Consider the following 14,541-nt stretch of genomic DNA (forward strand, 5'->3'; position numbering starts at 1 on the left):
CTGGGAAAAAAAAAAAAAAAAGAAAGAAAAAAAAAAAAAAAAAAAAACACTTGTTGCTCTGAGTTCAGTTCTCTGTATCCAGAGGGTGCTTCTAACTGTTAACTCCAGCTTCAGGGGATCCAGTGCTCTCTTCTGGCTTCTCTCTCTCTCTCTCTGTCTCTCTGTCTCTCTGTCTCTCTCTCTCTCACACACACACACTGACACACACACATAAATGAAGGATAAAAATAAACTTTAAAGCAATCCATCTGAAGGCTCAGATTCCCCTTAACAAACATGTCCTTTCACAGCGTCCCCCGCCTTCTCCCGTCAACCCTGGATCTTTCTGTATCAAAAATGAGTAGAGAGCATAACCAGGAGAAACAAAAGAAGTGGCGTCAACAGAGATCCAGGCTCCTGCCTTTTCTTACTTTGTGGTTTAGCAGTTAATTCTCTTACTCTCTCTACGCCTCTGTTTCTTCCTGTGTTACAATTCCTCTGCAGGACAGAAGGACTAGGCACAGACAAGGTTTAAAATGGGTAACAGAGGTTCAGTAAGATGGTGGACTCTTATCAGCCGATGTTAAGTTAAAGAAAAAAAAGAAAGAAATCCCAGCTACTACCACCATCGTTTTAGCAACATATTAATATTTCCTTTCAAGGGACTAGTAAACCCATTCATAATAAGAACTGGAGTCTCCAGGCCTATCACAGCAGGCGCGTGGAGTTGGTGTGTAGCAGGCAGCCACATTTAGGACTTGTTCTTCACCACAGCCTTGGTCCGGGGCTCCCCCAGCTTCCCTTGTCCTTCAGAGAAGTACACTAAGCCTCCAGCAAATGTCTGTCGCTCCCACTACATCCTTTCTGAAGACTGCAGAGTTGTGGTGAGGTACACACTAGAACACAGCTTGCCCACTTCAGCAAGAACCACCATCTCTGGCTACTGACGCACCTGACTGTGCCCGCTGACCAGCACTTCCTCAGCAAAGTGCACCTTCACAGGGTTGCTCTTCAGCCGGGCCCGCTTCTCTTCAGTCAAGAAGGATGACTTGGGGACTCCCTGAAAAATAGTAACGTACTTTGGAACAGCACTTTCATGAAAGCATCTACATCTTCTTACTTCTTACACACACACACACACATACACACACACACCCTCACGGTTGCTATGGACTCAGTAAAATGCACACAGAAGGAGGGCACTCCATTTAAAGATTTCTTTTCCTAGGATCCAAGGAGTCCACTAGACAATGTTCTTGTGTCTTTCCGTTTGGAAATTGAACCAATGGTGACAAAGTGAGACAAAGAGGGCTGGAGAGGGAACCTAAGTCCTACTTCACAAGCTGTGAAAATGTCAAACACAAATTCCTATGAATGGAAGCATGTGTGTGTATGTGTGTGTACCCATGGGTGCATGCACACATACATGTATTAGGACTGGAGTTCAGGTCCTAGCTTCTGGGTATCAAAGCCTAATCCCAAGCCCTTTTGGTCTTTGTGCAACTGTACTTACACACACACACACATACACACACACACACACAACAGAAACACACAGACAGACACATGATCAGCCAGGCAGTGGTACTGCACACCTTTAATCTCAGCACTCGGAAGGTAGAGGCAGGCAAATCTCTGAGTTTGAAGACAACCTGGTCTACAGAGTGAGTTCCAGCACAGCCAGGGCTACACAGAGAAACCCTAACTGGAGAAAAACAAAGAATCAACCAACCTCACCCACCTGTTCCCCATCGACCCCCCAGAAACAAAACAAAACTCCTCCCTAAACTGTATAACTTTGGCTGTCTTTCAGCTTCTCTGAATTTCAAGGTTTTCATCCGTACACTAGATAGAGCTCCCAGAAGCTTTGGTCTGTGTGAATTGTGACTGGCCTCTCTTGACTGTTGTCTTCTGATATTCTCTTTCTCCAGAAGTAAAAAGACTCATATCAGCTGGTATGATTAGATAGTAAACAGTTACAGCTGGCATCAGGTCAAACTGTGACATTTGGGCAATTTCATATACCAACAAGACCAGCAGGGCATGGTCTTCCTGCCCAACAGACTATTTCCTGGCCAGCATCCCACATTCCCTTCATCACTCCAGCCAGGCTTTTAGGCCAGCCTTTAGGATGTCTGTATGTATAAGAGTCCCAAGATGGTGCTCCGGGCCATGTTCTATATAGCTGTGGGAAGAGATCTGTAACACCATTGGGGAACTTTCTGGAAGCCAAGTTCATGGACTTAGATATCAACACACCAATGCAATGCATGGCGTACATAAAATGAACAATGGCCCTGACATTTTAATAAGAAGAAACTGTGGTGTTACTTGGCACGACTGGGCATACAACTGTGATTCGCCAACTCAGAGACATAGCTCACTTTCAGGCCATGAGAAATACAAAGGCTTGAGCATGAGAGGGAAGCACAGCTCTGTTCCCATGCAGACACTCTAGGTTTTCCAATCTGAAAGAATAAGTGAAATAGGAAAAGAAGAAGTTATAATTAGGAAATCCGAAGTTATGAGCTCAAGGCTCCAATCCAGGTGAATCTAGGGGCTTAAGGAACTGGAATATGCCACAGTTGGCACTGCCCAAGATCAAAGAAGGAAAGACACACTTACAGATAGCCAACATCAAGTTCTCCGCAACAAACATGGACGATTCAAAAACCACACACTGGAAGAAAGCCTGTTGTTAACTCTTGGTAAAGAGATGAGCAGGGAGCTTCCAACATCGATCACTGACGACTAAAGAGTCAGCAAGGACAAGTCAGAGCCAAGCAAGTTCAGCTTTCTTTTGAAGACAGCATTCCAGAGACAGACCAGGGTCCTGTGGACATGTCAGAATTCCTTCCTTCTTGCAAAGCATTTAATAATCTCCCCCACAATCCCCCTGTGGAGAAAGCTACGTGCAGAGCCAGTAGGTGGATTCAGCAATGGTTTAATCTGCACTCGAAATAGTTCTGATTTCTTTTCTCTTTTTCTTTTCTTGTCCTTTCCCGTGCTGGGGATCAAACCCAGGGTCTCGTTCCTGTTAAGGCAAGGGAGCTGCCACTGAGCTAAGTAGCTTATGCTCCCTCTGGCTGAACCCTTCCGGTTGATATCTAACAATGCCTCAGATGAAGGCAGAGGAAGAAATTTATAAAGGCAGAACTGTAAGAGGCCATCAGGTGCCAAGCAACAGATATTGAACGAGATCCTTGAGAATCAGAAGCTCCGAGTCAAAGGCTGGGAAAACCAAGAGCAAGTCTAAGAGAGCACGGGGGCGGGGCTGTCAACACAGCACAGAGTGGAGAGTGAGAGTGTTCACAGCAATAGGCAACCAGTCACTCAGAGGATAGAGCAACCAAGGGCAGAGCAGAAGAGAGACACAAAGAGCAGGCATTTCCAGCAACCCATCCCTGTTTCTCATGCTAGGGAGGGCAATCCCCTGAGCGTTCGGCTAAGAGCTGAAACGTTAAAGAAAATTAGCTGGCTGAGAACTAGAAGGGAAGGAGCTCTGAGAAGAGGAGGCTCCTTGACAAGAAAGGAGGCTGATGATAGCTGGCATCTGTACAAATACGCCTTTCAGCCTCAGGACTATAAAAGCACAGCAGGCCAAAACACCGGGCCAAGCTACATGACCTGCCATGGATTAATAGGAAGAGTGACTCTGAGGATTTAAAAAAAAAAAAAAAATCAATTGGCCAAGCAAGGGATGGGGGACTCAGCCTGGAAGCTATTCATTTGAAAACCGGCTCAGTATTTCACTGACCACAAGTATCACCCAAGCCAACAGTGTGACTGGCCTTGCCAAGTGGGAATCCAACCCTGAGCTCCACCAGCATTTCTGGTGCACACCAGAAGCAACCCTTCATTCCCGGGGTACTCTTTGGGTGGAAGTGTGGACCTTTCTGGGTGCCACCATTTGCAAGGGTCACCGAAACTATGGTCCATCCAGAAACCCATTGGCAGAGTGGGAAGTATGAGGAATAACTGTTCCTGAGAATAACTGCTGGAAGTTGGGAGAGCCATGTTGTCAGATCTCAGAGTAGCTATCTCAGACAAGGGAGGCCATTATGAACTAGGACAGTCACTGGGAGTTACAAGGAAATAGGATCTGTCACCTTTGGAACCATGGAACTGGCTGCTTTGAGAACGAACACTCCATCATCTGTCATGGAAAAGCCCAACTCATGGGCCCCACGGCAGCCTCTTTGCTTTCACATCTGCACATTAGCACTGCAAACCAGGCAGCCCAGCATCTGTAACAGGCTGCAAGCCAGGATCCCCTGGATTTGTGACATGCTACAAACTACTTCCGCAAGTGCACTGATTTTTTTTTTTAAAGGAATAATTTGGAGGATATGAACTACCCTTTATCCTAGGACTTCTGAGCCCTTCCTGGGGTCACTGATAAAAATGTGTGTTTTTGCTGTAGAGTTAGCACTTGGAAGTATTAGGGTAAAAAAAAACTTTGCTGGTCAAGAGAATGGAATCTCTGGCCTGGGTAGACCCCTGAGTTCCAGTTGAGCTGGTGGTTCAATCTGTCTGGCTAAAAGACACCCAGGGAAGTAGGGGGTGGAAAGATTAGAGGGCTTGCCCCAAGCCACACTAATGAGGTAGGTGGAATAATTAGCTCTTTAATGAGATACAGTTCTTTTTCCCTCCCAGAATCCCCGCCCCTAGTGCGACAGCTCACTGGAGGCAACCTTGTGAGGTTGGAGATCTGCCCACTTTTCTGGATTATAAAGAACATGATGTTTTCTTTCCCCCTTTCCTAAGCATGCTTCTTTAACACCTTGGCCTTCCCTGGTTCTCGAAAGTCTCCCTCCCTGCCACGGCACTGGCTGCCTGCCTTGCATGTGAGTTCCATGCGGGCTTCGGTGGCACGGTGTCCCTTTCTTTCTCTCCTCCTTACTCCCCTCCTAGACAGGCTGAGCTTTAGAGCTTGCTTGCCCCAGGGCTCTGCTTTTAAACTCTAATAAAACTGTCCTTGGGCTTCCAACGGAGTCCATTCTTAAACTCTCGTATTAATGAAACGAAGAACTCCCAAGGGGACTCCCCTTTAGGAAAAGAATCTTAAAAAAAAAAAAAAAAGGCTAGTTGAAAAGTTATTTCATACTTCTGCAGTGCCCTTGCCAAGGGTGACTCAGTGTCACTTCAGGAAAACGGTGGGGTGCCTGAAGGTCAAACAGCATCATCTTAGAAAGTGTGGGCTCAGGAGTCTGATCCCTCGGAAATCAGCCCATCCCCCCTGAACCCGGTGCCTCACAGTGTGCTGTATGGCCACAGCATCCATGATCTGCAAAGGTGGGGATGGTGAATGAGTCTTTTCTGCTTTGCATGACTTCCTTCTGGTGAAAATTATGTAACATACTAATTGTCACTATAATATTAAAATAATTAATGTAATAGATACAAAAAATGCAGACTTGGGGCTGAGGCGATGGCTCAGTGGTTAAGAGTCTGTGCTGCCCGGGGGTCTCGGTGTTACACATCTTTAATCCCTCAGCGCTCAGAAGGCAGAGAGGCAGGAGGATTTCTTTTGAGTTTGAGGCCAGCCTGGTCTACAAAGTGAGTTCCAGGACAGCCAGGGCTACATAGTGGGACTTTGTCTCAGAAAAACAACAACAACAGAACAATCCATGCTACATTTCCAGAGAACCTGAGTTCGAGTCCCGGCACCCACCTCGGGTAGCTCAGTTGCCTGTGCCTCCCAAGAGGCCGGTGCCTTCCTCCAGCTCCCCTGGGCCCTGCACCCAGGTGTACAAACCCATGCACAGATGCATACATGCACATGAAATTTAAGAACAATATCAATTTTTAATGTGAAATTTAAGCCAGAATGTATTTTTCCATAAAACCTGCGTTCTAGAAAAATAGTCATGAATGTCTAAGCTTTAGATTTTATAATTCCCAATCTGTCTCAATTATATTCTAAGAATCTCCCATGACCGCAGCAACTCCAATCTTGCTTGGTACACACGGCTTGGTCATTTTTCACGCTGCCATGTCTGTAAAATGGTTTGGGACACTTCTGGAAGAGGCCCAGCCTATGGTCAGGGCATTTCTCAGGGGTCCGGGTGGGCTCCCCTGTGGGTCTTCCTGGTTATGGTGCTCACGTTTCTGCTGGGAAAGCTTGGTATGGGAACACAGACAATTTTTCCTCCCTTACTTTCCAATTTGTAAGCCGCACGGCTACGTGCCACTTTCTGCCTGACAGAACCAAGTGCTGTATTTTGTCCATTTCGTGGAACTGCTGCGGGGGAAACCCCCACCTAATTAAGATTAAGATGTTTCCCATTGAGATGATAATAAGCTAAATAAAAAGAAAGGCTTACCACCTGCACTGTTATTACACTGATTAGCCCTCTCCATCTTTATATCGGGTTCACATTATTTCATAGACAGACTCTGGCAGGAATAAAAAAGCCTCCACACAGCCTACATAGAACACTCAGCCCGACATATTTATAGCAAACATTTTAATTCTAATTGGGTGACTTTCTCCCCTATTGTTCCCAAGAAGTAAAAATAAAGCACTTGTTGAATGGGGAGAAGAGACTAGTTCTTTGTTTACGGAGTGTTGGGACCACAGAAATGTTATGTTTTCATGCGACTAAAGGGCCATTTCTTCCTCTGTCCTTCTTCCTATGGCTGTGTGCACAGGAAACCTCCAATAGCCAACAGTCAGTCATCTATATTGTTTGTATCTTATTTCAAACAGGCAAAGGGGAGGGGGGAGGGCAGATGTGGGAGGGGAGGGTGGTGGAGGGGTAACCAGGAAGTGGGATATCATTTAAGATGTAAACGAATGGAATGAGATTAATAAAAATAATTTTAATTACATTATTTTGTGTGCACTCACATGTGCATATGTGCCTGTGTATGTGTGTGTGCAGTGACAATCACATGTCACTAGGCCCACACGGCAGTCAGAAGACACCATGGAGGGACTGGCTCTTCCTTTTCACTATCGAGGTCCCAGGCACTGCACTCGGGCCATCGGGCATGCACCAATACCTACTCTATAACAGCGTATGGTAGGCGTAAGCGTGCCTGTGTCCCAACTACTTAAAACCGTTGAGGTCTTACATACATAACTACAGTACCAGCTCCCAGGAGCCTGAGGCAGAATTCACTATATATAAAAGGGAGATTTTGATTCTTATTATTCTCTTCAATCATTTTTGTTGATTGTTTTATTTTATTGAGACAGGATCTCATATAGCCCAGGCTGGCCTTCATCTGGCTAAGTAGCTGAGGCTAGCTTTGAACTTCTGCCCCTGCCTGACAGGATACATTCCATGCATCCCCATCTTCCTGGTTCTATTTTTTTCTAACTTTTCACCAAATACTTAATTGATTTCCTTTTTAACTAGTAGAAACAATTAAGATTATCAATTTTACTCTGATCACAGCTTCAACACGAAGTAATTTTGTTGTTCTTGTTGTTGTTCCCATGTGGCCCTGGCTATCCTAGAACCTACAATGTAGACCAGGCTCTCCTTCCTGTCCTTTCAAGTACTAGGGTTAAATGCCTGTGCTCTCACACACAGCTCAGTTTTTATTTAAAATTATATTCAGGGAAGGAAACCTTGATAGCTTTATGTATTTATTTTTCTTTGTGTATTTTTTAATAGGATCACATATAAAGTCTAAGATAGCCTTGGGCTTGCTCTGTAGCCCAGGTTGGCCTCAAATGTTTGATCCTCCTGAGATCAAATCTCAGCCTCCTGAGAGCTGGGATTTTAAGTGTAAGCCACCACACCTAGACCTATATGCTTTTTTTTTTTTTAATTTAAAAATGGTTTGCTGAACTTTCTTGGTAATCTAGTAGGTGGTCAATCAGGTTAGGTTATTAAATACATTATTAAAATTCTGTATGTTATTCCTACTTCCTTTTTTGATCTATTGGTTAGTCAAATTCTTAAAATGAGAATTTTTTTTGTCAACATCTCCTCCTTGGTCAGTTTGCTCTTACAACTTGATTCCACGAGCTTTCCTGTGTTTAGGTCATCACACTTACATCCTGCCTTGTGGTTGGCCTCGGATGATAAAACTGTCACTCCCGGCACCTCATTGGTGCTTTGGATGATCCATCAGACAGACAAGGCAGTTACTGTCACCAGTGAAAACTTGAAGAAGAGATTTGTCCAAAGTCGTTCCCCCAAGCCTGTCTTGGAGCTTCCAGTTTGATGTCCCTCCATTAGCACACTACGCATCACAGAGGGTCTCCTCCCCTGAGCAGCAGATCCCTAAGGCCTGGACCATATCTGTTTCCTCCACAGCACCTATGCCCAGGAGGGCTTCAGGCCATGTTAGCTGACTAGCCATCCACTGCCTGGCAGCTGCCACCCTCTGACCTCTGCCCTACTGAATACAGGATATCGTCCAAGAGCATTAGTGTCTTTGGATCAGGGAAGAGTGAAACTAACATATAGAACAAAAAGAGAGGTTTACCGATGTGCAGCGGACAACTGTAATTGAAAGAGCATCTTCAGTTTCCCTGAAAAACAGAAAAGGATAAAAGAAAAGGTTTCAGTCATTTGTGTGTGTGTATGTGTGTGCGTGTGTGTGCACACGCATCTGCGCTGCCTGTCTCCGTGTCTGTGTCTGTGTGTGTGTACACGCATCTGTGTGTCTGTCTCTGTGTGTGTCTGTGTATGTGTGTGCACCTGTGCTTCTGTGTCCCTCTGTGTGTGCCTCTCTGTGTATCTGTGTGTGTGCGTCTGTGTGTCTGTGTCTGTCTCCGTGTGCGTCTGTGTGTCTGGGTATGTGTGTGCACCTGTGCTTCTGTGTCCCTCTGTGTGTGCCTCTCTGTGTATCTGTGTCTGTGTGTCTGTGTGTCTGTTTGTGTGTCTGTGTGTCTGTTTGTGTCTGTCTCCGTGTGTGTCTGGGTATGTGTGTGCACCTGTGCTTCTGTGTCCCTCTGTGTGTGTCTCTATGTGTATCTGTGTGTGTGCGTCTGTCTGTGTGTCTGTCTGTGTGTCTGTGTGTCTGTGTGTCTGTTTGTGTCTGTCTCCGTGTGTGTCTGGGTATGTGTGTTCACCTGTGCTTCTGTGTCCCTCTGTGTGTGCCTCTCTGTGTATCTGTGTGTGCACGTCTGTGTGTCTGTCTGTGTGTCTGTGTGTCTGTCTCCGTGTGTGTCTGTGTGTCTGTGTATGTGTGTGCACCTGTGCTTCTGTGTCCCTCTGTGTGTGCCTCTCTGTGTATCTGTGTGTGTGCGTCTGTGTGTCTGTCTGTGTGTCTGTGTCTGTCTCCGTGTGCGTCTGTGTGTCTGGGTATGTGTGTGCACCTGTGCTTCTGTGTCCCTCTGTGTGTGCCTCTCTGTGTATCTGTGTGCGGCGTCTGTCTGTGTGTGTCTTTGTGTGTGTGTACGCACGCATGTGCGAGTATGTGTGTGTCTGTGAGGATCTGTGTGTGGTGACTGTGGTAAACCCTACTCTTCAGAAAGGCTTCTTTGGCTCATGCTCCTCCCCGAATGCCCCGTTCTTCCATCTGTCCGCTCTGCCCTCAGTGTCATATGGTAGAAAACTCATGCAGTGGATATTGGCCAGTTCATGTGTGTGCTTTGTTTTGTTTTGTTGTTTTAGCACGGTGACAACACAGGTAATCTAGTCTCCTGTTTCAAAACACACAGGCTAAACATTCCTCGGTAGATAGCACCTATCAGATAGGAGCCAACTAGTCTGTAGTGTGTGGGCTTCCAAGCCACTGCAGTGAGCCCAGGCATATAATCAAGAGACAGTTCTGTCTCAAATTAACGTGGAGACTTCAAAGGTGATCTGACAGGTAACTGCCACACCTCCACCAAGAAGGAGCACGAGTGGAACCCCACCCCCACCCGCCCCACTCACCCCACCCCCATCCCCACCCGCCCCACCCCCACCCCCTTGCCATGCCTACAAAAAGAAGCAGTTTGAAGTGTTCATTTGCGTTCTTCCAATACAAACGTTTAGGTCAATGGAAGGGGTCCATCATCCCCTCCCATGCTTAAGCTCAACCTGAGGGTTACCACTATCTAGGGGTTGCTTCTGCCCCAGTTCATGTGAGCACAGACCTTTTCAGAGGTAAGTCACAAAGAACCCAAGGTCCCAGTGCTACAAAGGATACTGGGCCTCAGAGATCTTTGGAGAAATTAGAGAAGGATTTTGTTGTTGTAACTGGCAGGTTATTCTGGATATTTTTGTCTATATATCTGTCTGTGTCTGTCTGTCTGTTTACCCTTTTCAACAAAAATGAGTGAAAAATATGCCTTGCTTTCAGACCCAGGACACCAAGCTACAAGAGCAGTCCATGCGGAGATCTCCACACGCACAGGAGCAGAGACACAGCACACCTCAGTCAGAAATCTATCCTTGCTTCCCTTCTCCGGGGAATGACACTGGGTCTTGCTGTATTGGCACCCAAGACCCTCCACAATTTGGGATTTATCTCTCAAAATGTTTCTTTTCTTTCTTTTTTTAAAAAAAATTATCTATTTAAAACTTAAAAATTGTCATATATATATATAAGACTATATATATATAAGTATATATATATATGTATATATATATATATATATATATATATACACACACTGTAGCTGTCTTCAGACACACCAGAAGAGGGCATCGGATCCCATTACAGATGGTTGTGAGTCACCATGTGGTTGCTGGGAATTGAACTCAGGATCTCTAGAAGAGCAGTCAGTGCTCTAAACTGCTGAGCCACCTCTCCAGCCCCCAGAATGTTCCTTAGGGCAAAGGGAAGCGTTCAGCGCACCTCTGCCCACATCCTACTGTCCAAGTTCATTCATTTACCCGGAGCATCACCCAAGTTCTACCTGGCAGGAAAGGTCCTGCCCCAGAGAAACAGAACCCAGATGCTTGCCTAGCATGCATAAAGTCCTGGATTTGGTCCCCAGTGTCACATGGTCTGGGTGTGGTGACACACACCTGCCTCCTAGTACTGCAGAGGTGGGGGCAGGAAGATATAAAGCTCAAGGCCATAGGAGTTTGAGGCCAGCCAGCCTGGATACAAGAGACACAGCCTCATGAATGCATGCATGCATGCATGAATGAATGAATGAATGAATGAATAGGGTACAACTGAAATACTTCTGAACTCTTCTTTGCTTCCTCCTAAGCTGGGAGTACCCTGTGTTTGTAGCCTGGCTTCTCGGCTCCACTTCCTGCTAAGCTCGAGCATCATCATCTGGGAAGGGTGTGCACAACGCTGATCTGCACAGGCTTGCAGGCGGCTGGCTGGGGAGTGGATTGCCTCTGCCTCCCAGGGTTCCTTGCCCAGACTCGATGCTCCGTGAGCAGACAGGGGCCAAGTGTTACCTAAACACCCAGTTCCAGACTGTAGCTTAAAGTTACAAGTTATAAATGCATTTGTTGATCCCTCCGAATTTAAGCCTGACAGAAGTATTAGTAGCACGCGCGCACCCACACACACACACACACCTGTTGGGAATGATCCTCTTTGGGAAAACAGCCCAATAACCTAGAAAGCAAACTTTGAGGTTGCTATACTCATTTTTAAATAAAATCATTGAATCCTTTCCTGCCCGCTTCACCGACTCAATTACGCCTCTGGCATCCCTGAAGCAACGTCGGGTTGGGCTTCATAGGTTCTCTGTGAGTCTTAACTGGAACTGTCTGTCTCCACAGTGAGACTGTGCTCCCTGAGGGCGAACATGGCGCTCTGCATCTTTAGTTCCTCCTTCTCCGGCTTTGTGGATGCTACCTATTCCTGCTGCCTCAGAGATGCTCACAGATGAGCGTACCAACCCGAAGCCAGGCCGGCCAGCTCTCGGGAAGCAGATGCTACACTCACCGAGCCCTGCTTCTCATCTCTATGACTATCCAAGTCACAAAGCAGTGCTGAGTGGACATTTAAAAGCCCAAGGCTGCAAACGTCCTGACATACGCTGTTAGCCTTTCCCTACCCCAGCACTGTCTTTTTTGCCCACCTTTAATGGGGAGTGGCCAATTCTCAGTGCTACATGTTCTCTTATCTTATGGAGTATCCTCTGCACTTATGGAGTGCCTTGCTCTTGCTTGGGAAGGTCCAGGCAGATAGGGAAGCATTTGTGTAAATCGCAACGACACCACAGAAAGCTGTAGGTGCCACGTCACCAAACCATGTGTATGCCGTCAGGCTGTAATAGAACACTCAAGAAGCCAGTGACAGGATTAAAGACAAACACTGGCATCTATTTACTTCAACCTTTGTCATATGCTACCATCACTCCTCCCAGGGTAGGGTCTATGCAGTATCCACCAGTACACTTACTCACTACAGTGCTTAGCATGGAGTTTTAGGCCTAGTGGAGGTTTGATAAATATGCATTCTATGCCTGCCTACAGGCAGGCAGAAGATAGCAAGCCATACTTGTAAAAGCAACTTTTATTCACCTAATGTAATTGTTGTCTCTGAGGCTTACTGCCTCAGTCTGCTGACCTAGGCTAAGTCCTGGAAGCTTCCGGCCTCCGTACAATCTACTCTAGGCCTAGACAGTTTCCAGCCTCTGTACAATCTCCTCTAGGCCTAGAATGTTCCCAGTCTCTGAGACTCGCTGCTGAATGAGTTCATCCTTTCTGGTTCTTTCAGCGCTCTGGCTGGAAGGTTCAAGTCAGCTGTCTGGCTCAAACTCCTCTCTAAGCTGACTGACTCAATCTGGCTTCTTTCAGATTTTGACTAACTTGCTCTGCTTGGCCTCATACTAACTTTGGCAGTCTGTTCTAATCTTCTGGCCCCTTCTCATTGTCTGGCTTGTTCTGTCGTCACCTGTGTCTAGCTTGTTCTATATCTCTGCAACCTGTCTCTGTACAACTCCTCCTTCTCCTCTCCCTCTCCCTCTGTACTGCTCCTTCCTCTCCCCCTTTTCCCTCTCTCTTCTCATGAGAGTTGGGCCTGTCCTGTTCTGTCAAATCTTGCTCTGATTCATCACTTTGTCTGCCACTCAATTAGACATCACTTTCAAATAGGGGTGCTTTCTTCTACAAACTAATTTTACCTTTGCTGTTTGGAATTAAAGGTGTGTACTAAGAGCGTGTCTGTATTCCAGCCAGAGGGAATAAAGGTGTGTGCTAAGGGCTGAGCCACACCACAACTAGAAACAGTTTTTGTTTTTGTTTTGTTTTGTTTTGTTTTGTTTTTTCAGTAACTAACACAATGTCTGGTGGGGTTCACAGTGTGATATTTATCCTACAACAGTGCCAGGTAGAAGACAGCAGATCATAATACTGTCATAGCCAAAATGCCACTGTCTGCGATGGAACTGCTCTGGTGCTTTAAAGGGGACAGGCCAGCCACAGCCTTCCTGAGGGTTCCCTTTGCTATCTGATCACCCGACTGACCGACTCTGGATTTGCACAGACAGGTGAGTACCTGAGAATATCAGCCGCTCGTTCACAGGAAAGGCCTTCAGCCAGTTCATTGTTCATTTGGAGAATCTGATCACCAGGGAAAAGCTTGCCGTGAGCAGAGCCGCCTGTTGGATAGAAAACAGGTAACTGCTCAGGCCCAGAGGGGGAGCCACCACCAGTCACAGTGTACCATGGTATGGCAGCCTAGGTCCCTTAGACACTGGCTCATATAGAGCATGGTTTTTCTCATTGTAGACCACAGGAAAGGCACCTACCTACTTCCCATCAGTTTCATGGTGGAGACTGGCCACAGAGAGAAAAGGAACAGAGCTGCTGTCCAATTGTCACAGCCGGCCAAGGAATTGAGTGTGTGTACATTTTACATAGATAAACGGAAGTTGATGCATTTTAACCATCATCAAACCTAACACCAAGCATGAAAACAAAGACTCTCCCCGCCGGCTCCTCTCCCCTCCGGCACAGCCTAGATTTCACAGAGACAGCGCGAAAACAAATCAATTGTTTCTATTATTCTCTCCGCAGAAACTTGCCAGCCAGGACATGCAGGAGTCAAGAGGAGGGCCAGCTTATCCAAATACCTTTCCTGCCTGATACAGGCCTGGAAGCCACAGAAGTGCAGGAGCCCTGGCCAAGGCCAGTGGGGGAGTCTTGGGCTCAGAGGAGCAAGTTCCTGGGGCCACTCCATCCTGCACCAAAGGAAAGTGGAAAGCCCTGGGAGGGGGTCAGAATTTTCCAGCTTCTCAGGTAGCACCTTCTGCCATTTTTACAGGTCATGGGGGCGGGGGGCGGGGTGGTGGTGGTGGAGAGAAGCCCAGCTACTCTCCCTAAGAGGCTAAGATCCTTTCCCAGTTCCCCATTAGCCCCTACCTGCTGTGACAGCCACCACTGTGAGGGGAAGAGTCTCAGAAATGTGGAATCCATAGTTCTGGAGGACGACATCTTTGTCTAGTGTTACTGTGTGCCTCACTGGCGTGAGTGCCTGGGCTGGGTTCCCGGGTGGCCCATCAGCGGCAGCGACTTTAGCTCTAGAAGAGAAGGAGTCAGAGGGTAAAACAGATACACAGAATTTCAAAAGGAGGCTACCATCCGGGTCAGCCCAAGGATAACAGAGAAAAGTCTGAGGTGAAGCCTTTTCTTTCAGTGCTGGGCTCAAACCAGGGTTTTGTTTGTGCCAGCAAGCTAAATCTGCAGCCCT

General features: G+C 46.8%; 1 protein-coding gene across 2 annotated transcripts in view; it reads right to left on the bottom strand.

Annotated features, from left to right (window-relative positions):
- Positions 1-14,541, bottom strand: part of Frmpd1 (FERM and PDZ domain containing 1) — a 104,825-nt gene that overhangs the window by 26,193 nt on the left and 64,091 nt on the right. For both annotated transcript variants that reach the window (XM_085839325.1, XM_021160346.2), the window contains exons 3-6: positions 14,214-14,371; positions 13,348-13,450; positions 8,428-8,473; positions 932-1,039 (exon numbers count right to left, since the gene is read on the bottom strand). In XM_085839325.1, coding sequence (XP_085695451.1) covers positions 932-1,039; positions 8,428-8,473; positions 13,348-13,450; positions 14,214-14,371 — 415 coding nt within the window. The remainder of the gene's footprint in view (positions 1-931; positions 1,040-8,427; positions 8,474-13,347; positions 13,451-14,213; positions 14,372-14,541) is intronic.

The sequence above is a fragment of the Mus caroli genome, unplaced genomic scaffold (assembly GCF_978045245.1).
Source record: "Mus caroli unplaced genomic scaffold, Mus_caroli_1 scaffold_6, whole genome shotgun sequence".
Classification (NCBI taxonomy): Eukaryota; Metazoa; Chordata; class Mammalia; order Rodentia; family Muridae; genus Mus; species Mus caroli.